Genomic DNA, 27,392 nt, shown 5'->3' on the forward strand with positions numbered 1-27,392 from the left:
ATTTACTTCACCTTGCCTTCTAGGGATAAAAAAAAAATGCCTGGACTTTTATCCATCTTACAGTCTGATTTTCTTAACAATGAGCATTACAGTCCCACATAACCACTAATGTAGACTTAGCTTCATTAACATGCCCATGTTATAGTTATATATTTTTCATTAGAAGTATATAATACTGTATAATCACCCCCTGGTTTGAAATTGCAGTGAATGCTGACGTTCTTTGTTAAATTTGTGCCCTCCTTAACTTTTAATACAAACCCAGAAGCTCACACAAACAGATATTTTTATTTGTCCTAATTGAGTTACATTTTCTTTTTAATATTAATGGAGCAGAGCGCAGACACAACAGATGTGCAGAAGGGAAAAAAAACAAAACGCAAATAGGTTTAAAATAAATCCCCTGCTGAAAACGAGTTTATTAATCTCTTTTTCTCTCTCTCTCCCGCCCTCTCTTCTGTTCTGCTCTCACCTTTTGCTCTCGCCTTCAAAATCCCCCTACTTCTAATCCCAATGTCCCAACACACACACACACACTCACACTTTCTCCTCCTCCTTGTCCTCCTCCTTCTCCCCCGATGCTGCTGCTGCTGCTGCTGCTGCTGCTGCCCTCCATCCTGTTTCCAGAGTGCGACTGGAGCTGTAACGCCTGCAAAGGCCCTCTGCGGACAGACTGCCTGCTGTGCATGGAGGGATACGTGCTGCAAGATGGAGTGTGCACCCAGGGTTGCTCCCCTGGCTCCTATCAGGATGGAGACAAATGCCTCAGTGAGTCCACCGAAAAGCAGAAACGCTGACCCACATCACCCAAAAGAACGTAGATGAATAAGTAAATAAAAATAAGACAAATGTGTGCAGCTACAGTAACACTAGCTGCTGGTTTTTCTGCTTCTTTTTCTATTATTTATATGCACTTAAAGTTACCTTTTAAAGACTTTTTTATCTATTTTTTTTATTAAACAGTTAATCAACATCAGGGGAACGTAAAGGTTCCTTGCAAGACCACTTTACAAGTATAAACTCTGACTGTGCATCTTAAGAGTCTTCTTAAAGCTCAGGTCAAATTCTTCTTGTTAAAATCCTCTTTAAAGGCCTTTAAAGCTCTTAACGACCATATGATAATGAAATCATCATGATACAATGTAATATATTGAACACATGCACCATATTCTGCTCAGTGCCAAATCATAATCATTAGACTCATCAGAAACATGCTCTGCAGAACATGAGGAATGGAGTAAATGAGCATTAGGTGTTTCATTAAAATGAAAATATTTCCAAAAGATGATATAATAAAATATCTGAATTCTTGACTTGAAGCTGCAACTCTGCTTCACTTGAATGTCATTTTGGTGCCATCATTGTGTCTCCATGCCAGGCTGTGATGATCACTGTGCTGAGTGTCGGGGTCCCGGACAGTGCCAGCAGTGCCAGCCCCCCTACGCCACCCTGCAGGGACAGTGTATGCTAGAATGTGGCAGAAACTACTTCCTGGACGCCTCCTCCCAAGTCTGCAAACGTAAGAGTCTAGACTTTGCTGAATGCAGTGAAAGCCCTCATACTTTTATACTTTTTTGTATCTGTGCAAGCTCAGTATATTAGTTTGAATTGGGAAATCAAAAAGGAAGAAAGGAAAGAAGCTTTAAAGTGTCTTTTGAGAAAATTAAGGTTATAGAAACATCGTCTCAAACCTGTAAATAATTTAAAATGTTCTAGAATATGTGAGAATGAGAGTATGAAAAATGCTCTGTGTGATCTTGCAGAATAACAGCCAGATAAAAATTACAAGTTCAGAGAAACAACAACGAATCATAAGGTGGTCAGAGTTTTTCAAACATTACGTCTGTATGTTCTTCAGCTTGCTCATCCGACTGTGTGCTGTGTGGCGGGGTCGGACACTGCACAGCTTGTCGTGACCAAACGTACCTAATGGAAGGATACTGCACACCCGACTGTGGACACGGATACTACGCTGACCAGAAGACCAGGATTTGCCACGGTAATAATATTACGTCTGTCTGTTTTATGTTTAACAAGTGGAAAATGGTTAAAAATGGCCACCTAAATGACCCCAATCGAGAAAGTAACAGTATGAGCTGTTTATCAGTTTCTTTGACTCAAAACCTTCTGCTCACATTTAAGGAACTCACACTTCTGCTCGAGTATTAGAATACATTCCCACCTCCAGGTATAACTCTGTAGAAAAGCCCCAGGTGAAAGTCACATTTATTATTATGATATCTATATAAATATATTTAACACTCGACATTAGATCACGGCTTTAATTAGTTGGCTTCAAGAGCTTTATAATGAAAAATGTGACAGCTCTGCATTAGTCATACACAGTGGGCATTTTATATTTAGAATAGTTTTGTTAAAGCCAAACATAACCTGGGTGAGAAATGTTTGTACTGTGCAACATCAAATAAATGTTCATGTTCACCATATAAATGCTCTTGAATATTGTCTGACTGGAGTCGAAATGTCACATTTTGTGGCATTTTAATCATATGCAAATGAAATCAAAGAAAGACCCATAAATAATGCAAACGACCTCAAGACGTCACATAAAAACAAATCCACATGGCCGAGCCACGTGGTTGGTTGCCGGGCAACAGGCTTGTTAACTATGGCATGGGGCAGTGAAGCCAACAGAAAAATCCCTCTGCCTGATGCTGTGTGATTGAGCCAAGCTGTTAAATGTTAATGTCCATCCAAAGCTATGGCTCATATAGTAAAATATGTCCACTGTTCTCGCTGTCCAGTTACCATATACAGTTGTTATAAATTTGCAGCTAATGTCTGAAAAGGTCAACTCATGCTGAGATCCACATCGTGCCAGCAGTGGAACCAGTTTTGAGTACAAATATCCAATCTTTGTTTTCTAACTAGGATGAAGAAGCTTATATTGTAGAGAATTAAGCCTAAAGGACATATTTCTCTTCAAACAGTCCAAATGCTGCATGGATGTCAGATAGTGACTGTTGTGTGTTATGTTAGAGAAAGAAAAATATGATAAATTAGTTTTAAAAACAGACTTAAGCCCTTGCGGCTCAGAGCCTTAATTAATTAAATGACAAAAATGCAATTATTGAAGGCCACCATAGTGACAGTAGTGAAAGTGTATATCCGCTCTGTGACTCCTCTTTTGATAAGCCTGGTTAAAGGCGGGTTCTGCCATCTTTTTAGTTGCTGGAAGAACAAATTACCATTGATAACTGCCTGACTGAACAACTGTACTGCTCGTTCCATACTAATTGGTCCTCCTGAACACTGAAAAAAGCATTGTCTGCAGGGTCGGGTCATTAGAGGAGTCTGGTACTTTCATTTTTGGGGCTTTTATGTTCAAACAGTGGCTGTCAACCTAGAGGCAGAGGGGCCTGCAGGCCACTGAAATGATTTATGAAATGTGGCAAAGCTAATAGAGAAATATATTATCACGTAGCCTTTGTGAGTGATAAATGCTTTATTTTGGTGAAATAATGAACATTTTGGAGCCTCGGGGCTTAAACTAATCCACAAGTTAATCAAGGGAAATAGACTAGGGAAAGAGACTAGAGAGAGAGAGAGAGAGAAGGAGAGCCAGAGAGAGAGAGAGAGAGAGAGAGATACAAAGAGAAAGAGAGAGAGCACTAGTTTTACTTTCAGTTTTTGCCAGCCAAGACAAAAAGTTCAGAAATTGGCGCTTTAAATTAAAGGCTTATTCTCTTTTGTGAGTTTAATTACATGGGCAAAAGTTTGATATTTTAGAGTGCCCATTGGCATCATTAGAGGAGATATAATGAGATTACAACATGGCCCCTCAAAAGAGCTGATCTTTAAAAAGTTCCTGAACCAAAGTCAGTTCCAATTAGAGCCTACTTCGAAAATGCCACGCCAAGAATGAGGTGTCTTGCTCGTATTTCACCAGCCATCTCTCTCTCTCTCTCTCTCTCTCTCTCTCTCTGTGCGTATGCGTGAGCGTGAGTGAGCCTGAGCGAGTGACCTGCGGAGCGAGTGAGTTTTTTTTCTAACTTTCTCTTCTCGTAAATGTTGTAAATAGAGTGTATTGTTGTTGTTTTTGTATTGGTGTGTACATAGGGGTTTTTGGGTTTTTTGGAGAGGTTGTGAGAGTGTTTGCAGTCGGCCGGCGGCTGCCGGTCGGCTTGCTAAAACATCATGAACCTAAACAAACTGACAAGAAAACACGGCATTAAGATCGTGCCGGGTTTTTCTTGTTCAGTGGAGGACTGCAGTCTGGCTGTGGGACAGGTTGTGGGTCATAGCAGCATTAAGTCCGCCGCCCGTATGAATAATGCGGTAGTGATTTTTGTGGACAGCGTGGAGAAAGCTAACGCAGTGGTGGAGAACGGGATCGTTATAAACGAAACGTTCGTCTCTGTTTTGTCTCTGGCTACACCTGCAAAAAAGGTGACTCTGTCAAACGTTCCTCCGTTCATAGGAGATGAAATACTCACACGAGAGTTATCCAGACATGGGAAAATAGTGTCATCTATCAAAAAAGTTCCCTCAGGCTGTAAATCACCACTACTGAAGCATGTAGTATCACACAGGAGACATCTTCTTATGATACTAAACAACAAGAGTGAAGAGCTAAACTTAGCCTTTAAGCTCAGAGTGGACAATTTTGACTACATTATCTTTGCTACATCTGACACGATGAAATGTTTTGGGTGTGGTAAAGAAGGACATCTCATTAGAGCATGTCCAGAGAGAAACTCTACACCAGGGCAAAATGGAACTGAAAAGACAGCTGCTGGACACAACAAAAATCAGAATAATGTCCAGCAAATGAGACAAAGCAGTCAGGTGATTGAGGGAGGACAGGAGGAGGCAGGTGGAGTGCAGCAGGACAGTCAGGTGGATGAGGGAGGACAGGAGGAGGCAGGTGGAGTGCAGCAGGACAGTCAGGTGAATGAGGGAGGACAGGAGGGGACAGGTGGAGTGCAGCAGGACAGTCAGGTGAATGAGGGAGGACAGGAGGGGACAGGTGGAGTGCAGCAGGACAGTCAGGTGGATGAGGGAGGACAGGAGGAGGCAGGTGGAGTGCAGCAGGACAGTCAGGTGATTGAGGGAGGACAGGAGGAGACAGGTGGAGTGCAGCAGGACAGTCAGGTGATTGAGGGAGGACAGGAGGAGGCAGGTGGAGTGCAGCAGGACAGTCAGGTGAATGAGGGAGGACAGGAGGAGGCAGGTGGAGTGCAGCAGGACAGTCAGGTGAATGAGGGAGGACAGGAGGAGGCAGGTGGAGTGCAGCAGGACAGTCAAGTGAATGAGGGAAGACAGGAGGGGACAGGTGGAGTGCAGCAAAACGGTCAGGTGGATGAGGGAGGACAGGAGGAGACAGGTGGAGTGCAGCAGGACAGTCAGGTGGATGAGGGAGAGGAGGAGACAGGTATTGGAAAAAAAATTGTAAAACAAATAGATATTTGTGTAAATGAAGTTGACATGGATGGTGATGACGAGGCCTTGAAAGTGCCTCATCTGAAAAGAAAAACCAGAAGCAACAGTAGAAAATCACGGGCCAAGAAAGGAACAGTGATGATGACCAGCAGGGAGGAGGACTCGTTTGCTGACAGTGGGAGTGAATCCTCTGACTCCAAAATGGCTGACAGTCAAAAGAGTAAAAGAGCTTACAGTGCAGGAAAAATCAAAGTGTTCTTACAAAGAACAAAAAACATGAAGGGAATGAACGTGGATGATTATTTCTCTGATAAAGAGCTGCTGTTTAAGTCTGTCCGACTACACTTGGTCAGTAAAGGGAGAGGAGATTTTACTGACCAAGAGGTGTTCAGACTGAGAAAAATTGTTCAGAAAATCAGAAAGGAACTAAACGACAATGAAGATGATGATGATGATGAATAGTTTTTCACATCCTGGTCACAGATCAGTGGTTTGTTTTCTCCTTATTTATCTTATTATGAGTCAGTTTAGTTTCAGCTCCCTGAATCTGAACGGGGCGAGAGATGCAGCGAAAAGAGCGCTGCTGTACGAGCTGATGAAAGCTAAAGGGACTGACGTGATGTTTGTTCAGGAGACTCACAGCGATTTTTTGAATGAACCTGAATGGAGAAGAGAATGGGGGGGGAGGGTGGTGCTGAGTCACAAGACCACAAGGAGTGGGGGGGTGGGCATTCTCTTCTCAAAGAATTTTTGCCCAGTTTCTTTTGAAGTAGAGCAGGTGGTGGAGGGCAGGCTGGTGGTGGTGAGGGCAGGTTTTGAACATTTTAATATTGTTTTTATGAACGTGTATGCTCCTGTCAAAGGACCTGACAGAGTGCAGTTTTTACAAGTTCTTAGTACTGTTTTAAACAAAGTTAATGTTGAGGATTTTTTGTTTTTAGGGGGTGATTTTAATTGCACCGAAAATGATTTTATTGACCGGAATCATATAGAACCTCACAGTCCATCACAGCACACACTAAAGCTCCTTTTACAGGAACATGCTTTAGTAGATGTGTGGAGAAGAATGAATGGGGATGAGAGGCAATACTCTTGGGCACATTTTAGAGAAAACTTAACTTCTCTGGCTCGGTTGGACCGCTTTTATTCTTTTAAACATCATTTTAGCATCTTTAAGAAGTGTAAAATGCTGCCTGTTGGTTTTACTGATCATTCCCTGGTTCTTTGTGATGTTTTAATCAACAACCTAAAATCCAAAAGTGCATACTGGCATTTTAACACAGCTTTGTTGTGTGATGCTAATTTCACAGGCGTTTTTAGGTTTTTTTGGGCAGGTTTTAAAAAAAGGAAAGAGGATTTTAACTCCTTGAGACAATGGTGGGACTGCGGAAAGGTGGAATTGAAGCAGCTCTGTCAGCAGTACACTCTCAACGTCACTCAGGACATTACCAGGTCTATGAACGATCTGGAGACTGAAATTGTGGAACTGCAGAGTTTAGCAGAGTCCACTGGAAATCGAGGTCATATTGAAGATCTCAAGTCTAAAAAATCTGCACTTGCAGACCTACTAGGCACCAAGGCTCAGGGAGCGCTGGTCCGGTCTCGTTTCCAGAGTGCAGCACTGATGGACTCACCGTCCAAGTTTTTCTTTGGTCTTGAAAAAAAGAATGGGCAGAGCAGGTTCATTCATGCTCTGCTATCTGCCACAGGACAGGAACTCAAGGACATTAAAGACATACGGAGACGAGCAGTGTGTTTTTATTCTGAGCTCTACAGCAGTGAATATAAAGAAGATGATGAACTGTTTGAATCCTTCTGCAAAGAACTGCCAAAAGTGCCAGAAGACATCAATGCCATGATGGAGGAACCACTAGCTCCACAGGAATTCATCACGGCTCTACAGAGCATGGAGGGGGGAAAAGCCCCCGGTATTGATGGAATTCCAGTGGAGTTCTACAAGGAGTTCTGGAAAGAAATGGGTGAAGATTTTTTGGCAGTTTTTAATGAAAGCTTTAAAGACATGTTGCTCCCGCTAAGTTGCAGGAGAGCAGTTTTAACTCTTTTACCAAAAAAAGGAGATCTGCAGGAGATCAAGAACTGGCGCCCTGTGTCTCTGCTCTGTTCCGACTATAAAATCCTGTCCAAAGTGTTAGCAAACAGACTGAAGGAGGTGATGGAACACACAATTCATGAAGACCAGACCTACTGTGTGCCTGGTAGGTCTATTTTGGACAATGTGTCCTTAATTCGAGATATTTTGGAAATCTCTAGTTCTTTGGGTATTAAGGCTGGCCTCATTTTGTTAGACCAGGAAAAGGCTTTTGACCGGGTTGAGCACCTGTATCTCTGGAAGACTCTGGAGAGTTTTGGTCTCAGCCCAGGTCTCATAGCTATGATCAAGGTATTGTACCAAGATGTTGAGAGTGTACTGAAAATCAACGGAGGTCTTAGTGCCCCTTTTAAAGTGTGCAGGGGGGTAAGACAAGGCTGCTCTCTCTCAGGGATGTTGTATTCATTGTCTATTGAACCTTTGCTATGCAAATTAAGAGCAAAAATTGAAGGTCTGATTTTAAAAGATTTTAACAAAAACTATATTTTATCAGCTTATGCAGATGATGTCATTGTTTTTGTCAAAAATCAAGAAGAGATAAAACAACTGGAGACAACTGTAAACGATTTTGGTGTCATTTCAGCTGCAAAAGTAAACTGGACAAAGAGTGAAGCACTGGCAGCTGGGAGTTGGGGGAGGAGTATGCCCAGTCTACCAGGGGGCTTAAAATGGAGAAAGGATGGTTTCAAATATCTAGGTGTGTATGTTGGCAATGAAACCATAGTCCAGAAAAACTGGGAGGGGGTAGAGGAAAAAATTAAAAAAAGGCTTGCGAAATGGAAATGGCTAAAGCCACAACTGTCATTCAGAGGCAGAGTACTTGTCATAAATAACTTGGTGGCTTCTGCTCTTTGGCATCGACTGGCCTGTATGGTTCCACCTAAAGGCCTAACACAAAGATTACAGGCCATACTAGTAGACTTTTTCTGGGATCGGTTACATTGGGTGCCCCAGAGTGTGTTGTTTTTATCGAAAGAAGAAGGGGGGCACGGTCTGATTCACATAGAGAGCAGAGTAGCAACTTTCAGGCTGCAGTTTGTTCAGAAGTTTCTTTTAGGTCCAAAAGATGTCGTTTGGAGAGACGTGACGAGCTGCATCTTAAGGAGGACAAATAATCTGGGTTTAGATGCAGCACTGTTCTTAATGGATTTTAAGTTTTTCAATCTGTGTGGATTACCCCCTTTTTATCAAAACCTTTTTAAGGCATGGAACTGTTTTAAATGGAAGAGACTAGAACCTGCAAGCTCTCTGCACTGGCTGCTGGAAGAGCCTCTGATTTATGGTGCCAGAATGGACATTGAAGACAGCACAACACCAGGTCTCACCAACATGCTGTGCACCAGTGGAGCGGTCACTCTGAGGAGCCTAGTGGATGTAGCTGGTCCTGGACTAGTTGACGCACCGGCAGTGGCCGCTGCTATTGGGTTGAAGTCTATTCGACAGGCCAGTAACATTTTAAAAAAGTGGACTGAAAGACTAACAGAAGAAGAGGTCGAGATGCTACAGGAGCACTGTAAAGGATTAGACACACCTGACGACAGTGACCCATTTCCAGAGCTGGGTTTTGTCCCAAATCTGGACGGTTTCTCAGGACAATTTTTAACATTGATGGACTCTAAATATTTGGACTTGTACACGGTGAAAAACAAAGTTGTGTATGATTGTTTTGTTAAAGCCTTAAACAAAAATAAGTTAAATGGCAGAGTGGACACAATGTGGAGGCAGAAACTGAACGTAGACGGTGGAGTGAAACCTGTGTGGAGGGTTTTATACAAACCTCCTCTAAAGAAAAGAACGGGTGATCTGCAATGGAGGATTCTGCACGGAGCCATTGCAGTGAATGCTTTTATTTCCATGATCAACCCCACTGTTTCAAGTAATTGTCCTTTTTGTGAGGATGCAGAGACGGTGTTCCATTGTTTTTATGAGTGCAAGAGGCTCTGTAACCTTTTTAATGCCCTGGAGAATGTTTTTAGATGGTTCGGTGAAGAGTGGTCTAAGACCACTTTTATTTTAGGAGTCGTTTACAAAAAGGCTAACGCCTCAAAGTGGCAGTTGCTGAACCTGATGGTTGGAGAAGCTAAGTTGTCCATCTGCTGCAGCAGAAGGAATAGAGTGGAGGATAAGACAGGACAAGAAGCACTTCCTATTTTTATTTCTTTAGTGAAGGCTAGAGTCTGGGTTGATTTTAGGTTTTTTAAAGAGACGTGCAACTTGAATGATTTTATAACAAAATGGTGCTATGATAATGTGATCTGCACTGTGATAGATAATGTGTTGATCTTTAACAATCTCTTCAGGTAAACTTTGGAAGAGTTTGTGGTATGAGTTGTTTAACGCATCTGACTAGTCAGTGAGACACGTTTTTGAACTTATGCATTTTCTGTAAATAAATGTTTTTCTAAAAAATCAAAAAAATCTCTCTCTCACACACACACACACACAAACACTATTTCTGTTTTCAATTCATAACCTCCTGTAATCCCTACACCTACTTACACACTCTGACCCAGCAGTAATTTTAATTAGATAAATGTAAGGTTTTAAAATGCATTAAAATGTATTAATTAGAGTCATTAGAGGCTGTTTGTTTTTCACTGTGTGATGAGTTATGTAATGGCTTGATTTTTCCTCTCACTTTTCACTAAATTATTATTACAAATTAGTCATGAGTCTTGTTAGCCTAATGATGTGATTTTCTGTTATTTGTCAGTAAATGTTTCTTCTCTTAACACATTTCAGTTGTATATTTTAATCACATCATCTGTAATCAGTGTATTTGGACATCCTAACCCCAACTATTAGTTAACATATAAGTGTAATTTACTTGATTTAACCTGAAACCGACAGTCAATATGTCTCTTCCTTGAAAATTTTCCTTTGTGATTAAGTCGTAATGGTCATTCTGATAATACTTCATAACACGTATTTGACGAACGCTCTTTACGACTATGTGTACAAAATTGTACTCACCACAGGAATCATTGCATTATTTTGTGCGGGATTTACCTCTGACATTGAGAAAATCTTTCCCTTTGTTCATTTCAGTTTTTCTATTCTTTTCTGTCCTCCCTTCTCCTCTCAGTGAACACCCACCCACCTGCCCTCCAGGTCAACGGCTCCTTGCTGGTTCCCCTTGGTGGTTTCGCCCCGCTGCCCCCGACCCTGCTACAGGTGAAGGACCCTGACAGTCCGTCTGAGGGGCTGATCTTCCAGCTTGTTCAGGGCCCGAGTAACGGACGGCTGGTCCTGTTCAGAGGGGAGGAAGGAGGCGAGAGGGGAGGCAGAGGAAAGTTAGAGAGAGAACTGACCAGGGACGACACCTTTACTTGGGCGGAGCTGAGATCTGGCCGAGTCCGGTTCAGACATCAAAAAGACAAAGCCAGGTTAGTGGATCTGATGCAGTTTGGTGTTTTAAAGAAGAAACAATTCATCCAGAAACACTTGAAAATGAGCTGCTGGTGAGTCCATATGTCCATATGTGGTGTTAAATCACTGGTCAGCCCAGTGAAACATCCACATATTTCCAGCGGCTGTAATGATATTTAAAGTCGCATTCCAAAACCTCAATAGTAAATGTCATTCATTGGTGTCCATTTCTCAGAATCAAAGGGTGAAGGCTTCCTTTCATAGTTTCCATTTTGCTGTGACATTCAACAGTGTCAAAAATCCATAATACAAGAGGCAGAAAGACGGATTTCTACACCCATAGGAGCATGAGATATAGCTGGAAAAAGGGCAGCCGCAAGATATCTTTGATTTAACTTAAAGAGAACGGCTGTGGAGTTGGAGCGTTTTCCTCGGGGGGCAAGCTCGATGTTGTCAGAAATGTTGAAAATCTGATGGTCATGATGTTTTCCATGTGTAAAATTAAACAGTTTAATTCATCACAATGATCTGTAGAATAACTCTCAGCAGTAAGTGGCAAAACTAATTTCCTTTTGTTTCCATTTCTTAGATCATTTTCAAAGTACAGTATAGATGTGACTGTTTTACACGTGAAAAATAATCTGGTAAATCTTCCCATTGCTATATAAACATGATCTAGGATCCACAATAAACACAAATGAACAGCATTTTGTTTCTGGGAATACCAGCATAGATTTCAACCTGAACAGTGTTGCACATATTGCTCATCGCAGCCACTCGTCTACCTGTGTTGTAATCAAAAGTGTGGTGCTTCAGGCCAGATTTGAAAAGAAGATGACACATGCAGCCTCTCCCCTGGCGATTCTAGGCGTTTTGATTGGTGACAGTGGCAAAGGACTAGCAGGGACAGACTGTCAGCAGTGAGATGAAGTTTTAATTTTCATTGAACAGCATGGACTGTTTTCTGTTGATTTACGTTGCAGTAGAAGTTTAAGTTGGAATTAGTAATTAAATTGACATGTTCATTGTGCACATGATCATGGGGCCCTCTGTGGTTATTTTGCAGCAACCTTGTGTTTGGTGGACAGAAGTAGTTGGGTGGCTCTGCTGTGCATAATAGTGGTGTGACAATGTGCAACATCACTCCAGTTGGAAATGTAACAGATACCTGCTGCCCTCAGTTGGCAGCAGCTATTAATCTTTCTTTTTTTTTTTTCTATGTTATATCAGCTGCAATGTAGAGAATAGTGGTAAACACAAAGGTTGCTTGTATGAGATTCCAATTATAATCCAAGACCCTGCAGCGAGTTGACTTCTCACAGCAAGAAGATTTTGGGTTTGAACCAGCCGAACCTCTGCATGTTATCTGCGTGCCAGTGTGGGTTTTCTCCAGGTGCTCCGGCTCTGTCGTGGGCATATAGGCTTGAATGTGAGCGTGAGAGGAAAGCAATAAGGGAGGAAATAACCTCCGCACTCTGAAGGAAAATACCAGTTTGTCAGAGCAAGACTGCATTCCGTGCTGAATAGAGAATAGAGAAAATCACCTGAAAGACAGCATGGGGGAGAGACGTGACAAAAGAACTGAAAGTGCGAAAGAAAGTTGCATATATCGACGGAAAGAAATACGTCGAACTGAACTTTAACGAGTGCAGCAAATGACAAATTTTCTACCGGTCAAACCATTCAGTGAGCCCTCAGTCCCTAAATGGAAGGCACTGTTGTGTTTCTTCACATGTTTACTGAAAAAATAATATAGTGAAGCAGTGCAAGGACTTCGCCACAATGAAAATGGAAATTCTCCTATGGTTGCCAGAGTTTTGACAGATGTTATGCCTGTTTTGATACATAGCCTTTTAAAAGCTGCCATTAAACACCTTGTCTCCCTCCTCTACATCCACAGCTATCCTGACATTTCATTTTTTCCTGCTCTGGTTATCATCCAAGCTACCCATCATCGTCTGTTTGATTTATGCAGCCTCCTGGTTAGAACGTTCATTTCCATTAACCTACAGATGGATTGGAGATGCATTACCTTTACACTTTGTTTGTTAATGTGGCCAAATTTGCATATGCGTTTGACAGCGTGATCGGTGTGAATCTCCAGTGCCAGGGATCAAAGAGGCTCCTATTATTTATAGAGGGAATAACTGCAGCCTTTAAGAGCTCAGTGTGGAGCCAGCATCCTCACAGGTCTGTGGCATTTTGGGTTTGAGCCCAATGTCCCTTCAGCCAATCAGAATCGAGGTATTTAACACATTAGTCAAACCTGACTCAGCTGGTCTCTGAGTGGCGTCATGCCAGTGAATTAGCAAACTATGGTGCCCTGCCCAGTTTTGAGCCATTAGATTAATGGAGACAGTAAAACGTAAAACTCCAAATAGGATTAATCTGGGTATTACAGCCATATTTTTCAAATTATTTGGAGTGGCGGATGATGGCTGCACACACACAGACCCACAGACAAATGCTCTCAGGCCTGATTCCCTTTAGAGTCGATGTGTCCAACAGGGATAAACACAACGTGTCCAAATGTCACTGAACAAAACAAACTTCTCCAGTATACTGGCATATTACAGGTTAGACATATTGTATATAACATGATGAATGTAACTGTGGACAAAACATATAGCAAAGAAATTAATTGTGAAATGTCATGGGCTGTTCAAGATCAACCAAAGTAATTACTTTTTTCAAAAGAAAGTATTTTCATTCATTCCTGCCTCAGTAGAACATGTCAAGTGTCAGGACGCAAGCTGAATGTCATGTCTCAAGTGGCATACTCTGAGAAGTCATCGAGAAGTACGTATACACACATGTAAGCGCGAATGTCGTTTTACTTTTGGCCGATGGCTGCAGTGAAAAAAATCCATCTTTCATCTTTAGTGATTCTAACAAATATACTAGTCACATTTATAACCCGTGCATAAAACGAGATTTAGAAGTACTGTGGCATTTTTCTCCCAAGAAATATGTCCCTTATGTTACTTTCATAAGCTGTCCAATACATCTTTAATGGGCCATGATTATTCTAACCATAACAAATGCTGTAGAGCTGTGGCAAATCTCACTTACCTTGCCAGAAATTGTAATTCAAAAAGAGTTTTATCATTGTTGAAAGGGGCTGTAAGAATGTGTTATGTGAAGGATGAATTTTTAAAGAACAACAGCTGCACAAAGTTTTTCAGAGAACCTGCATTGTTTAAGTGTTCGGGCAGCCAGAACTCATCAAACATTCAAGCTGTACTGGAGATGATGGTTGGAGCAGAGAGTAAATATACAGATGAGCAATGGTAGGAAGTAATGAAGTACATTTACTCAAGTGCTGTGTCTAAATACAATTTTGAGTTGCTTTCTTTTAAAAACAAATGAGAAAATTACATAAATCCAGAAATACCATACAAAACAAGATAAAATAGTTGAATAATTACAACAAATACCGTTAGTTTAAATGTACACTTTGCAAGATCTGTTGGTTGCTCTTTGTAAACATACCATTCAAAGTGTTCCTCTCCCTCCCACCTCAAAATTGCAACAGACAGAGCAAGAGGGTGAGAGTGCAGTGAAGGACGAGCAAACTAGAGAGTGAATGAAGAGAGAGAGTGGTGTTAGCGAGAACAAAGCAGTGCAAATAAAAATGCTATTTTGGGTTTGCGGCGCAGCTGTTATGTTCTAAATCCCAACCTTTTTCGACAGCACGGACTAGGCATGAGCTACAATCTGTCTGGCGGCCGGGGGGATGGACATAGACAGTAAAATGCTGTCGTATTAACACCTTTATGTAGATAACTAGCATTTTTAATGTTGAATTACAATTAGTTATGTAAGGTGTAAGGTTTCCCATTTCCAGGAAGTTAATAACAAAACACACTGCAGTACATAAATGGCAATTACATTACCCCCCCTGAGTTTCGACTGGGCTTTTCATGGCCCAGTAATGGGACAGCGCAAGACCCTATACCTGTCCATGGCCCGGTGGTTGGTAAGCCCTATCTAAAGTACAAATGAAGACAACCATACCTCCAAACAACCTTCTAGGTTTTGTGAATTCAGTTGAATCAGTCATCCTCCCTGTTGTGGATGCTCTCTGCCCTGCATGTGTGTGTAGCTCAGCCTTGCCCTGGGTCAAACAGACACACAGATGGAACAGCGATGGAACCTCATGCTGTTATTAACTCAGGACTACACACAACTGCTCGAGGGCTGAGGCCCAGTAATGTCTGGAACACAGCAAAAATACTAAGAAAGTGTAAAAATACAGGAAGAGTGTAGGGTCTCTGCAGGTACGGACAGCAGTGCACACTCATAGTAGGTCATAAGTGATGTTTGGGAGGGATTTATTTCTAGGATTCCATACATTCTGCGTTTCAGAAAAAGCCATAAGACACCGATCTATTCATCTGCACTTCACATCTACAGTATGTAAAGGTTTTTATAGATGAGATAACTGACCATCGAATAAAGGTTTGGGGAATGATTTTAAAATTCATCATAAAGATTTAGCTAGAGGAGCAACAGGGAACATTTGGAGGAGCACTGGCAGACTCACTTTTTTTAAAAGATAAATCTCTGTTTATCCCAAAAAATATAAGCTATTTATAAAATGTAAAAAATGCTACTGTGGGAGCTTCATAAAACACATCTTATGTTTCAGCTTGTGGCCATAATTCCCCTTTCCGTTGTCAGTAAAACCAACAACCTGCTCAGTCATTTGATCTTCAGCCACAGTTGGCCATGTCCCAGCCTGAGCCCCAGGGAGTTGTGGGTAATAAGCCCTGTCATTGATGATGCTGTGGCAGCTCGGTGAGGAGAGATATTTGTGATGAGTAATGTGTCTGAGCAGGTGCACTGTCGTGTGTACGTGCATGTGTGTGAGGTCACTGTCCTCTGTTTCTGTAGATAGCACTCAGGTGATTAGGTCTAATGACTGCACACTGGGTTAGCCTCACAGGACTCATTTTTCCAGAAGCCTCCGGGGCTAACTAAAGGCTGTTTCTGGGTCCTGTCATTTCAAAATGAGCCACGGAAATAGAGAAGTAACAAACTTTCACCTCTATAATTACCTCCCCCAAAGAACCCATGTCAGTTTGATGGTGCTTGGTTGGTCAGCAGGATTACACAAAAACTACCAAACAGATTTCCTCAAAACTTGGATGGAGGATGAGTCTCGGCCGAGAGTAGACCTCATTAAGTTTTGGTGGGGATCCAGACAACGGGACCGATTCAGATGTGTTTTCTCACTTTCTTTAATATTGCAAGATATTGCTTTTTTTCGTTAGAATTTGAATAATCATAAACTTTGATGAAAAACTTCAGGTGTATTGAGGTGTATGGTATCTGTGAGAGAGTACAAAAGGGGGCTGTTGGGCCTTGGCGAAAGTATTTGCTCTACTGAATGGAATTTTTTTAATTATCTGCTTTCAAGTGATTAAAAAAATCCTCTCTATTTTCCTCTCTTAACTTTGTCTTCCTTCCTTTCTTCCTGTAGGACTGGAGAGTTTTCCTTGCGTGTCGCTGACCCTCAGTTGTTTTCCCAACCTGAGACAATCCAAGTCCAAGCGGTGTCAATGCAGGTAAAGTATAATAGCACACTTTCTTTCACTTTTATTTAATTTGGTGTTGGCATACTTTTTCACGGAGAGAAAGAGAGAAATAAACTGTTTTAAAAACTTGAGTTGCATCCATAGGCTGTCACATTATACGTAACAGAGAAGAAAAGTTAGTTTTCTTCTAAATTTAGTTTACTGTGAAGCGGTAGGCTGTCTTAGTCTGTAATAAGGGTTGAACGTCAAGTCAGTGCCTGTGTCCTTGCTGAGAAAGTTTGTCTCGAAGTAAAAAGACACATTAAAAGCAGCCTTCAGGAAGCAATAGACTGCTGCTGCATACATGAAGGTTGAGACGGGTCAGAGCTCTTAGCTCTTACATCTTGTAGACATGTTGATTTTGTAGTTTTGAGCACAAAATAACTAGATACTGCTTTTTACTGCTAAATTCCATATTTAGTGAGGAAGATATTTTATTAACTTGCTACCATGATCGCATTATAGCTAAATATGGCAGCAATCAGAGGCTAAATAATCAGTCCTCTTCAAATCAGGATAACAATACATCCCATTAATTAATCTCTTAAACAGCCTCGTACAGTATATGGCTACTAGATACATATACATGTTTTTTGCCAGTCAGCAACATAAAGTACAGACCAGGGCTGTCAACCGATTAGAAAAATTAGTTCGTTTTCTGCTTTGTTTAATTTAAATCTAAATTAATCACACAAATCAGTATTCTCCATTAGAAGCATTTAAGAATACTTCAATGCAAATGGCTTTTGGTAGTGGATCCATGTTTTGACTGAGTTTGTTAATCTTTAGTGAGCAATCATTTCAGCGTGGCCTTGACGAGGCTGGTTGCTAACTCTAACTTTAGCATCATGGGCTGGGCTAAGATTTACCTCGGAGCTCGCTGCTGTGTTTATGCTGAGCAACATTTTGTCATCTGCTTCCATCATGTTTGCAAAGCTCCTGTTCCATGCGAAGGGAACTTGAGGGTTCAGGGTGCATAGAGCCTGAATATTCTCTTTTTCTTTAGTTCTTTAGCTTTTTCTATAATTAAGTAATCAAAATGAATGTGTTATTTTGACAGAGATGTAATAAAAACATTCCAAACAGAGAGATATGACGTATCCAGTGCACAAGGTCATTTATTTGTCCTTGTACAGCACAGGGTTGCACAACAAAAGGAAAGTTGAAGTTGCCACATGCTACCCACACAAACAACATATTGTCAGATAACTACATTTAGGACAGGATAGGATGATTTACGACCACTGGGGATGACAAGCAGCACACAGCCACAGTTAATCTGGTGAATCAGACTCGGCTCATTTTTCTGTAATATTTCTGTGTTGCTGTTTTTCATTTTGCTGCATCATCCCAGCTGATCTGCATTCCTCACTGTTTTGAGGGCTCTGTCCCCACTAAGTATTACCAGGGGCTGTGATCGGTGTCCAGCTGACCCCTGATTTTGGCACCAATATGGAAAATAATGAGAAACGAGGGATTAGAGGCTTCTCTCTGTGAGATTTGCTGATGGGTTTGTGTGACAGCTGTGTTACTCTGCTCTGTGCATGTATGTGTGTGAGAGATACACAGAGAGAACACATACCTGAGGCGACAAAGTGACAGATGGTTGATAAAGAATGACAGAACTGAGAGCGTGTGTAGCTAACTTAAGTAATGATGTAATTAGCTGAGTGGAAAATGTTTTATTTGTCATGGATTGGGAAAAACCAAATCATCCATAGCTGTCACTAAGCACAGACTTCCAAAATGTCGGACATTAAAAGGTAGCTTTGGTGTTATGTTAAAAGAAGTATTCGTAAAAAAATCTAGAGCCTGAAGTTCAATTAACAGTGGCAGGTCTGGAGTGGCAGGTATTTGTGCCATATCCTTGTCAGCGTTTAGCCAACATCGCAAACACGTACATTTCTCAATGTCTCTGTAGTTAGAAAACCGACTTTATTGGCATACGTGACTGCTTTCTTAAATTTGAGTTGTCGTCTGAGTAAATTAGTGTTGCAGACGCCAAGCTCAAAGTGCTGCTTACAGATGATTGAGTGGAGCTGCAGCATTCGGGTGTGTTTTTTTTTTTTGGGGGGGGGGGGGGGGGGCTGCTTCTAAATTATACCACTTGATCAGCTCAACTTTCTCAGACAATATTAACAGAAGCTGCTCATGAGAAAAGAACAGTAATTCATGCAAATAAGTCAACCTCGGTGACCGTGTTTTGACTGACAGCTGGTCGGCCATTTTGGTCCGCCAGTTTTCTGCTAGTGTTTACAGCAACAGCAGTCTCTTTCCTGCATTTAACACCGGCATTTTTCATATAAACAAGACCTTCATGGTAAGCTTTAACATAGTTTTTGTCCCTGCTCTTACAGCAGTTTACAATTTTTTTGTGTAAGATGTGTTCATGCTGAAGTGAGGCCAAGATGATTGGCTCTTGTGGTCTTTTCTCCCTCAAGACGGAAGTAGTATGACTTTTTAAAAAACTTGTGCTAAACTTCTTCTGGGGCATTTCCAATGGAACTTTTGGCTGGGCAGAGTCAAACCGTGTCACGCTGATTTGTGTTTCCATTACCAGTCTGACCAGCCTCCAAGCGGACTGTGCTGATGTCGTGCAGATTGTGTCCAACCTGTGACGACCTCTTTCTACTCAAACAAACCTGTGTTGCAATACTCAATGCTCAGTACTTTTTTAGCCTCTAACTGAATCTCAGTGGTATGAAGTTTAGGTTCTCTCTCGTGTCCCTGTATGGTCTTTCAAACATCTGCTTTATTTTACTGTTTCATAGTGGTTGCTTTCAGCTGACAACAGAAGTGGCGTTACGTTACTGCTGGTGAAAACCAGACATTTTCTGATTTTACTGCTTCATAATCAAAGCGTTTAAGCTGTAAGCTTTTATCCACCGTTTTACAGCCGCGCTTTTCACCACTAGTCACAGATATGGATGAGCCCACTGCTTTTAAACATTTTTGACTCAAGAAGAACATGTTATTAGTTAAAGACAAACCTGCTTTTATGGAGATGCAAATCCCTGCCGCAGTAAGGGGCTGAGCCAAGCCAAGCCAGCACATGGGCATGGAAAAGGGCCATTAGGGAGATGGTTGTGGTTGGTGGTGAGTTGAATAAAATGTTTGTTTGTCTTTTAAAGTGGAGCTATCGTTTAACCAGTATTACCAGGTCCATGGGCCAATGTATGGGCGGTTGTTGAGCATCTGTGACCGTAGTTTTGGCACACTGTTGGCAGTAGTAAAACCTTCACGTTGGCATTTCAGCAGATTGAGCGTGTTGAATCTGTTCAGCTAAGCAAATCCATGCAGAGGTAAAGCAGAGAATCGCTCTAGTGTCATGATTTTTCCAATGTAGTGCTGTTTGTCATACATATTCTTCATTAGGAGTGGTTATATTAGTGAGACTGCTATGAATATTGTACACAAACACTTTTTTTATCATACCAATATTTTATTTATTCAAAAGCTTTACGTGTGTGGAGTTGTTGGGTCCTCCGTTGAAAACAAACATTAAATCACTCTGCTGTTGAACAACCTTTGAACATCTTCACTTCAAGAGAGTGCAGCCACAAACATGCCACACAGAGAAGTACGCAGCCACTGGGTCTCAGGTGATTGGTCCTCTCACTCTGCATCAAAGAGCAACCACACACTGATGTAACTTTTAGTGTTGTAGTAAAAAATCTAAAATCAGTATTTCTACCTGCCTCTTCTTGGAAAATATCGATCTCTTTTGGTTTTTGTACATTTGTCCTGCAAAAATTCTAGTATGTTTGCAGAAAAATGTGAAGGTTTGTCGACTCGCTCTGAACATGAATCTCTGAAGAAATAATTCAGTCTATTCAGACGAGCGAACATGTGAGTCAGGAGAACACACTTGATATTTGAGTACATGTGAATCCAAACATGCGGTACAGTTGTACAAGACAACTACATTGTATATTGGCCCTAAATTCAAAATCTGTTGATGAAAAAGATGATCGCATAGCCGGGTGACATGCAGAAAAAAAAGACATTTGTGCTAATGCGATCCTCCCTGTCTAACTAAAGGCTTAAAAAAAAGAAATTGTTGATTGAAATCCCTATCAGATCCAGAGCCAGCGGGCGCCTCGGATTGTAATAGCCTCAGGAATGAAAGATCCGAGCTGCAGATAGCTTTTTCCCCTTTCTGACAGCACTGGCTGCTCCTTTTGAAAAAAATTTCTAAGAGTCCGGAATCTGCTAATGGCATTTTCTATAGAGGTGGTCTCACACACACAAAGCTTTTTGTTGCTTACATTTTCATCTTAAAGTGCCAATCTTTAGGCTTTGGAGACTTTTCTCCCCGCTGTGGTGATTGGCACTAAGCCGTCTTCGCTGTGGACTCTCTGGAATTCCCTTAGCTGTCAATCAATGCAGAGGCATCTTCTACCTGAATTTCTTTCTTAATGAAGTACCGAATGGTGTCTGTGGAGTGCAGAAGAAAAAGAGCATATAACAACCAAGATCATAATACTTTATTATTAATCCCAGGGGGGAAATTGTTTTTGTTCCAGATGCTCCGTGCAAAGTAGGATAGAATTACTCCATACCCCATGATTTGACTTAATGCACCATAATTTTTAAACCATTCCAGCTGAAAGGGAGGGCATCGGTACAACTGCTGCATTCCTCAGTGTTGTGACAGCTTGACACAGAAGCAGGAGAAGAGAGCTGCAGATGAAAGGCGTTGTTACAGAACCAAAAGGCTTACATGCAGAAAGGGGGATGAAATCAACTTGGGAAACGCTTCCACCCTTCTCGTCATGCCTCTGAATACCATCCAGCGCGAACACAGCAGGAATATCAAAACAAAATAACAAGAAAAGGAAAAAACCCTGGGAAGCAGCACAAAAAAAGCTTTTTCCACCCTCTTAAAGTGCTATAAAGGCAACCAAGGGCCCCCGCGGGTGACGACAGGTCTCTCCCAGATGTGAACTTGTGAACCTCACCTTTCCCTCACCTGTGAGGTTGGGATAAAAGGTGAGCCCTCCTACCTAAGCGACTGTGTTTTTTGTATTTGTTTCTGTCTGCCTTAGGGGGGAGATTTTGCTGGTTAACGTTTAGTGAGCAAGCATGTCTTAGCATGATTCAAAAGGAGAACACACGCACATGTTCAGCCCCCAGCAATCTATCCAAAACCTTTTGTTTTCCTCCTGTGAATTGCAGAAGTGACGACACCGGATTTAAGTGGATGCCTGGGAGCCCTGTCGCCTGTCTCTTAGAGATTATTCCTCTGACGCCTAAAAATTTGTCACCAGGCGGCCCCCAACTGAACGCAGAGGGCAGGGGTTTGTGGATATCAACATGTTCCCTCTGTGTTTTTAAGCGTTTCAGCTCTGTGTCCTGCAATTTCAGCCAGAAGTCACTTTGGCTCGAATATGCAGTGTGTGTGTATGACTTTCCACAAGTCATTTTTCTCTGTGGCCGGCTTGTTTCATGTTTCCCCCTTTGCTTAAGCTGCTGCTTTAATGGCAGAGAGCTGGAGCCTGGCCAGCAGCCATCCCGGGCAATGAATTGGACCCGAGCCCTGAATCAAGCTGAGCAGCTCGGAGCTCCATGCCTGACAACTGGTTTGATTTAGGGCCATGGCAGGGGCAGGGCGCATCTCTGCGGGGACAGCCCATGTATCTCTACCTGCGCCTGCAACCCTGCCAAGCTGCCCTGCTAGCAACTTTTGGCGGGGAGTCGTAAAATGAACTGCGTCGATTCCGTGTTCTCTTTTGCCTCCAGCCTTTAATTTTGTCTTTCTTGTTTTGCTGTACACAAAGTCTGATATCCAGACAGACACACAGAAGGTGCAAATGCACTTGAACCCTCATGAGAACCTTACATCGACTTGTTCCACAATTAAACTCAAAAGGTCATATATCCATAAACATAAACATGTGATATCCAACAATTGTGCAACTGGGTTTGGCACTGCAAAGGACACTCTCAAATGTCATTAGTTAAATCTCTTTCGTGTATGAAGTTCCTATTAGGAATAGTTTCTCAATAAAGTGAGGAAGGGCAAAATGCCATCGTCAGTACAAACACAGACAGTGGCAGTCACATGGTGAGACCTGGATAAAGTCATACCCTTGCTCACAATGGGAGGCCCTCCACTCTGACTAGCTCTCCTAAAATAACTTTGTTAGCGAGATGAAGCTTTTTCTCCCGCCGCGGTGAGGCTCCAGGTATGGCTGAGTGCAGCTTAATGAGGCGCCTCATTTAACCTCTCCCTCACCTTCGTCTTCCTCATCTCCCACAGCGGCCGGGCACAGCAGCCTGAGCACCCCTGACCCTCTGGGAGAAAATTAATCATCTGCCAATTTTTTTATGTGTTTGGGAGAAATTGCTGTGTCTTCATGCTGTGCTTTCAGCAAGCCTAGAAGTCTCAAAACATATTTCTCAGAGATGCAACTTTGCTTTTAACTGTGAAAACAAGCTGTAGCGAGGGTATGTCTCACAACATCTCATCTATCTTTCAGTTAAATCAATTAGATTGGAATCACATCATTGCCTTACATGCAGCCTCTCTTTTTTCTTTGTCTTTTTATACTTTCCAGCCTCCCAGGGTCGTGACTCTCGCTCCTTTACCCGTGGAGAGCAGCGGTGCCCTGGCAACCATCACCAAGTCTGTCCTGCGGGTCGATGATCCCGACAACCCAGCTGATGTCCTGGTCATGGTCCTTGAGCCGCCCCGTCACGGCCGACTGACCCGCCTCCACGGCGACCGGGCACTCAGCCGATTCAAGCTGGAGGAGCTGTCACGGGAACAGATCCAGTACATCCACGACAGCTCTGAGGGGACGGAGGATGGGGTGGTGCTACAGGTCAATGACGGCCACAGCTACAGGAATGTTCTCCTCCAAGTACACATCGATCAGAAGGTAGGAAGGACAGAGGGGGAGGATGGGAGATGAATGGCTTAGAGTCAAAGTCTCAAAAGACTCTTTACTTTTTCTTTTTCATCTACAGTGACGTCAACCACAGCTTACGTTCGGCACACAACTATATGGTGCCGTCAAAATATCTTTCAGCTACAACTTTCAAAGGCTCTCTGGTGTTTAATTTAGAGTCATCCTGCGGTGCGCCGGCACAGTTCAGAAATGTCAGCAGAGTCAAAAGACCTGCATCGATCCACTCCGATACTGGATGAAGTTCTTGCCTGGATGTTACACAATGCAGCCAAATTAGTTTGTTGCACCTCAAAGCTCCAGTGTCTCTTCACCAGCTACAGTTTTCAAACTATCAGATAGTCAAGAAAGAAAGAGGAAAAAAAAAAAAACAATTGATTTTTTCAAGAAGATCATCTTGAGGGCTGAGTCAAAGTGCAGAAGTTCACAGAGAGTGGAAAAAAGTGAGACTACAATAAGTGCATCTGCTGAAAAGCCCACACAGAAATCATTTCCACTGTGGAATAACAGCAGAATCAAATCTGCTGCATCTTATATATCTTCAGTACTTGTAGCATGCAGTGTTATGTGAAAGGCTCAGTTACAAAAATATTTTCGGTGGTCCTTAAAAAGAATCAGATCTATTCCGTTGGGCTAATCAGCAGCATTATTAGATTTTCTTTTGCATTTCCATCAATTCTCACTTAGTGAAAACATTCTGAGCTTGTCCTCTGGCAGCAGGAAACACTTTTGAGTGCAGAAGCATTAAATCCAAGTGAGAAGTAATCTATTTAAAATAGAAAAAAACGTTGAGCCTAATGCATTTGTGATTTATAAAAAGAAGCTGAAGGACTGATTTTATTTCTGTATCTTTCCATCAGAAGTTCGAAGTTCAGTTGTTAGGAGGAGAAACATGTTTACAGGGACGCCGGAAGTCAGTCTGTGGCTGATGGTAAACATTCATGGTTTTTGTTTTACATTGAATTGCCAGGAGAACATGTATCTGATTGTTATTAACAACGGTTTACAAAAATTTGAGAATGTTTTGCACTAGAGAAGGCAGCAGTAGGTCAAAGCCACCACATCAATTCCAATCAACATCAGCGAGGAGAAGAAGATGGAATAAATTCCCCAGACTGCCTCCATTTTTTTGTTGTAGGGTGAGGAAACACTTTATGAACTTTTGCGACGCACTGTTCCTGAAAAATTTATTGGCCCGTCTTGTAAATCCGGCATATTATAGCCTTGTTTTAAGGGGCGCTGCAGCCCCCTCAGCACCTCTAGTTCTGCACTGATTGATGTATATATTGCAGTGGGTCCTCCTTAAAGATAAACCGCTGTGTAATTCACACAGAAATGGGAAATGACGTTGGTGTGTTTTCAAGGTGTTTCCCCGTGTCCCCTCATCAATCTAAACCTGCACACAGTTTCTAATCATATGGATGCTGTTATAATGTGTTGTGATTGAGATCCTGACCCACCAAACATCCTGGAAAGTGACGAAGTTAAATTTTTTAAACTGGAAGCTGTCTGACTCCCTCACTCATGGGGACGGAGGCTGTTTTCCGGGGGAAAGTTCACTGAACTCTTGGTCTGACGGTCGATGTGATTTATTTTCATCACAAACACTCGGTGAGTTTTTGCTGGTGACAGACGATGTTTTTCGGGTAGAAATGTAACGAAGAGTTGAGAGGACAGACAGGAGGACAGACGCTTCTCCATGTACAGCTGTGGTATTTTTTGTCCTCATATAAGTTGCCAAAGACAGTTACAGTTACTACTTTACCTGTGTTTGGTCCTGTAACATTGCTTTGTGGGAAATTACTCTTTATTAAGTTGAGGGAGAGACCTGTGCAGTTATCAGACTGTTTGATCGACACGCCCCCGCCAAACGCCGCCAGCTTATCCGCTCACACTGGTTTGGTTCGGCAATAATACGGCCCTGATACTACCTCCAGAGGCGGATCAGCGGCGGAGCGAAATTTCACCCCTCGCCGCATCTGGAACTTTCACACAGAGGAGGAGGAGGAAAATTTGCACAGGACCCCGCATGCAAACGGCAGTGTGAATGGGGCTATCATGTTACTTTTGCATGGAATTATAGTGAAAACGATGTATTCCGAGATATGCGAGAACCCTTTTGTGTTGCAGTTGTAAGAAGTAGATCAAAATATTCCTCTTGGTTTTAGTTTGCTACACAGTTGAGTTGATACTGAGTTAGTGTTTACTCTCTGACTTGCTGAAGTAATGCTTCTCTAAACATTTTTGATACCCACTGTCTTCCTCTAAACTCCTTTAATTGCCTCATCTTCACTACTAATCACACCAATTCTACGTGTCCACACAGTGTGCAATGTTGACTTCATCCCCAATGATGGTTTGCTGGAGGCATGGACTGATCCTCGAATATTTAAACACTGATACAGAAAGCGCAGGGTGGGCTTTAAAAAAAAAAAAAAACGGCAGCCGTTATCCCTCCTCTGTCATCGCCTCTGGTGAAGTTTTTACGACAAGGACACAATCATCTGGCAACAAGCGCCAGCCACCGTGACCGCAGGGGAGAGGGGCGGGAATGTTCGGTGTGAGACAAATTTGGCAGCTAACTCAGGATGAGCATGAGAGCGCGCACTTAAGCACACACACATACACACACACACACACAGAGTGGGAGACAAGGTTGGACCTGCTTCCAGCACTGACGATGTCTAGACAGACTTAGAAATATGGGCGTGTGTGTGTGTGTGTGTGTGTGTGTGTGTACTTCAGTCTCTGTGCAGATAAGTTTTAGACCTTGAGAGGTCACACAGTTTGGAAAATGAGGACGCCCTTTCTGTTCGTGGGTTAAAACTGAAGCTAAAAGTAGTTTTAAGGTTTGGGTAAGAGTTTGTGTCAAGGAGGATGAATTGTGTGTGTGTGTGTGTGTGTGTGTGTGTGTTCAGAAATCAGTCTTCTTTGCGTTCCTCTCACCAGTCACACCTCTGATGCTCACATCTGCTGTAGACTCACACGTACAAAGCTGGCAGACTGATTTACATACACACATGAACAAACTAAGAAAAACTTTTTAAATGTTCACACCAGTGCAGAGCTGACTCAGCATTTTAAGGGAAAGTGGAGGGAATTCATTTCAATGAGAAGGCACCAGAAACGAAAAACCGATGGAATAGAAATACATTCACAATACTGCTTTTTGATGATGTTTGTTACGTCTTGTTGAAAACAAATCAGATGCTTTGAGGACATATTGAGCAAAGTCCAAGTCAAGTCTACAGTCTTCATTTGCAAATCAATATGCCAACATCCAGCCTTATCATTGCATTGGTTGTCAGCATTCACATTACCAAGTTGGATAGTTTTAGTAGTGTTGAGGGATGAGAGAGCACACCATCATCTGCAACGGAAATCTGTTCGATCAACCAACTTATATGTAGCCGTATACGTACTCAGAATGGCGGAAGTGGTTGGACTAGTCGGAAGTTGATCGTTTAAGATTGTTTTTGGTACTTACAGTACATTTTCTTAATTTCGCCACACTCTTGATAATAGAATTAATTGTTAAATGCATCAGCCATTGAGTTTTTGTGTAGAGTGACTCGTCCACTAATCAGTAGGTCGGTGGTTCGATCCCTGGATTCCCCAGCCGCTCGTCGAAGTATCTTTGTGCAAGACACGGAACCCTAAATTGCTCCGATGAGCAGGCCGGCACCCTGCATGTCACCCTCTGCCATCAGTGTGTGACTGCGTGTGTGAATGGAGTGTGACGGGGGTTGTGAAGCACCATGAATTGCTCAGTAAACTGGAAAGGCGCTATATAAATGCAAGACCAAATCACAAGTCGAGCCAAGTGTCCAACCAGTCATATCTCAATCATGTCATATCTCACAGTCTTTATTTAACTTGTCTCGTGTTCAAAGTGTATGAAGGATGCACACACATGCTATATCTGATGTAGACACAGACTCCAAGGATGTATTTGTATGCTTTCTCTCAGACAGAAAGGCAGAAGAGGTGACCCCGCTCGGATGAACTTGGGTTTAGATT

General features: G+C 42.3%; 1 protein-coding gene across 2 annotated transcripts in view; it reads left to right on the top strand.

Annotated features, from left to right (window-relative positions):
* The window catches only part of fras1 (Fraser extracellular matrix complex subunit 1), a 257,491-nt gene that overhangs the window by 162,157 nt on the left and 67,942 nt on the right, over nucleotides 1-27,392 (top strand). For both annotated transcript variants that reach the window (XM_030416990.1, XM_030416991.1), the window contains exons 23-28: nucleotides 628-768; nucleotides 1,379-1,519; nucleotides 1,859-1,999; nucleotides 10,599-10,899; nucleotides 16,368-16,452; nucleotides 23,022-23,345. In XM_030416990.1, the coding sequence (XP_030272850.1) occupies nucleotides 628-768; nucleotides 1,379-1,519; nucleotides 1,859-1,999; nucleotides 10,599-10,899; nucleotides 16,368-16,452; nucleotides 23,022-23,345 (1,133 nt within the window). The remainder of the gene's footprint in view (nucleotides 1-627; nucleotides 769-1,378; nucleotides 1,520-1,858; nucleotides 2,000-10,598; nucleotides 10,900-16,367; nucleotides 16,453-23,021; nucleotides 23,346-27,392) is intronic.

Source organism: Sparus aurata, chromosome 5 (genome assembly GCF_900880675.1).
Source record: "Sparus aurata chromosome 5, fSpaAur1.1, whole genome shotgun sequence".
In the NCBI taxonomy this organism is placed as follows: domain Eukaryota; kingdom Metazoa; phylum Chordata; class Actinopteri; order Spariformes; family Sparidae; genus Sparus; species Sparus aurata.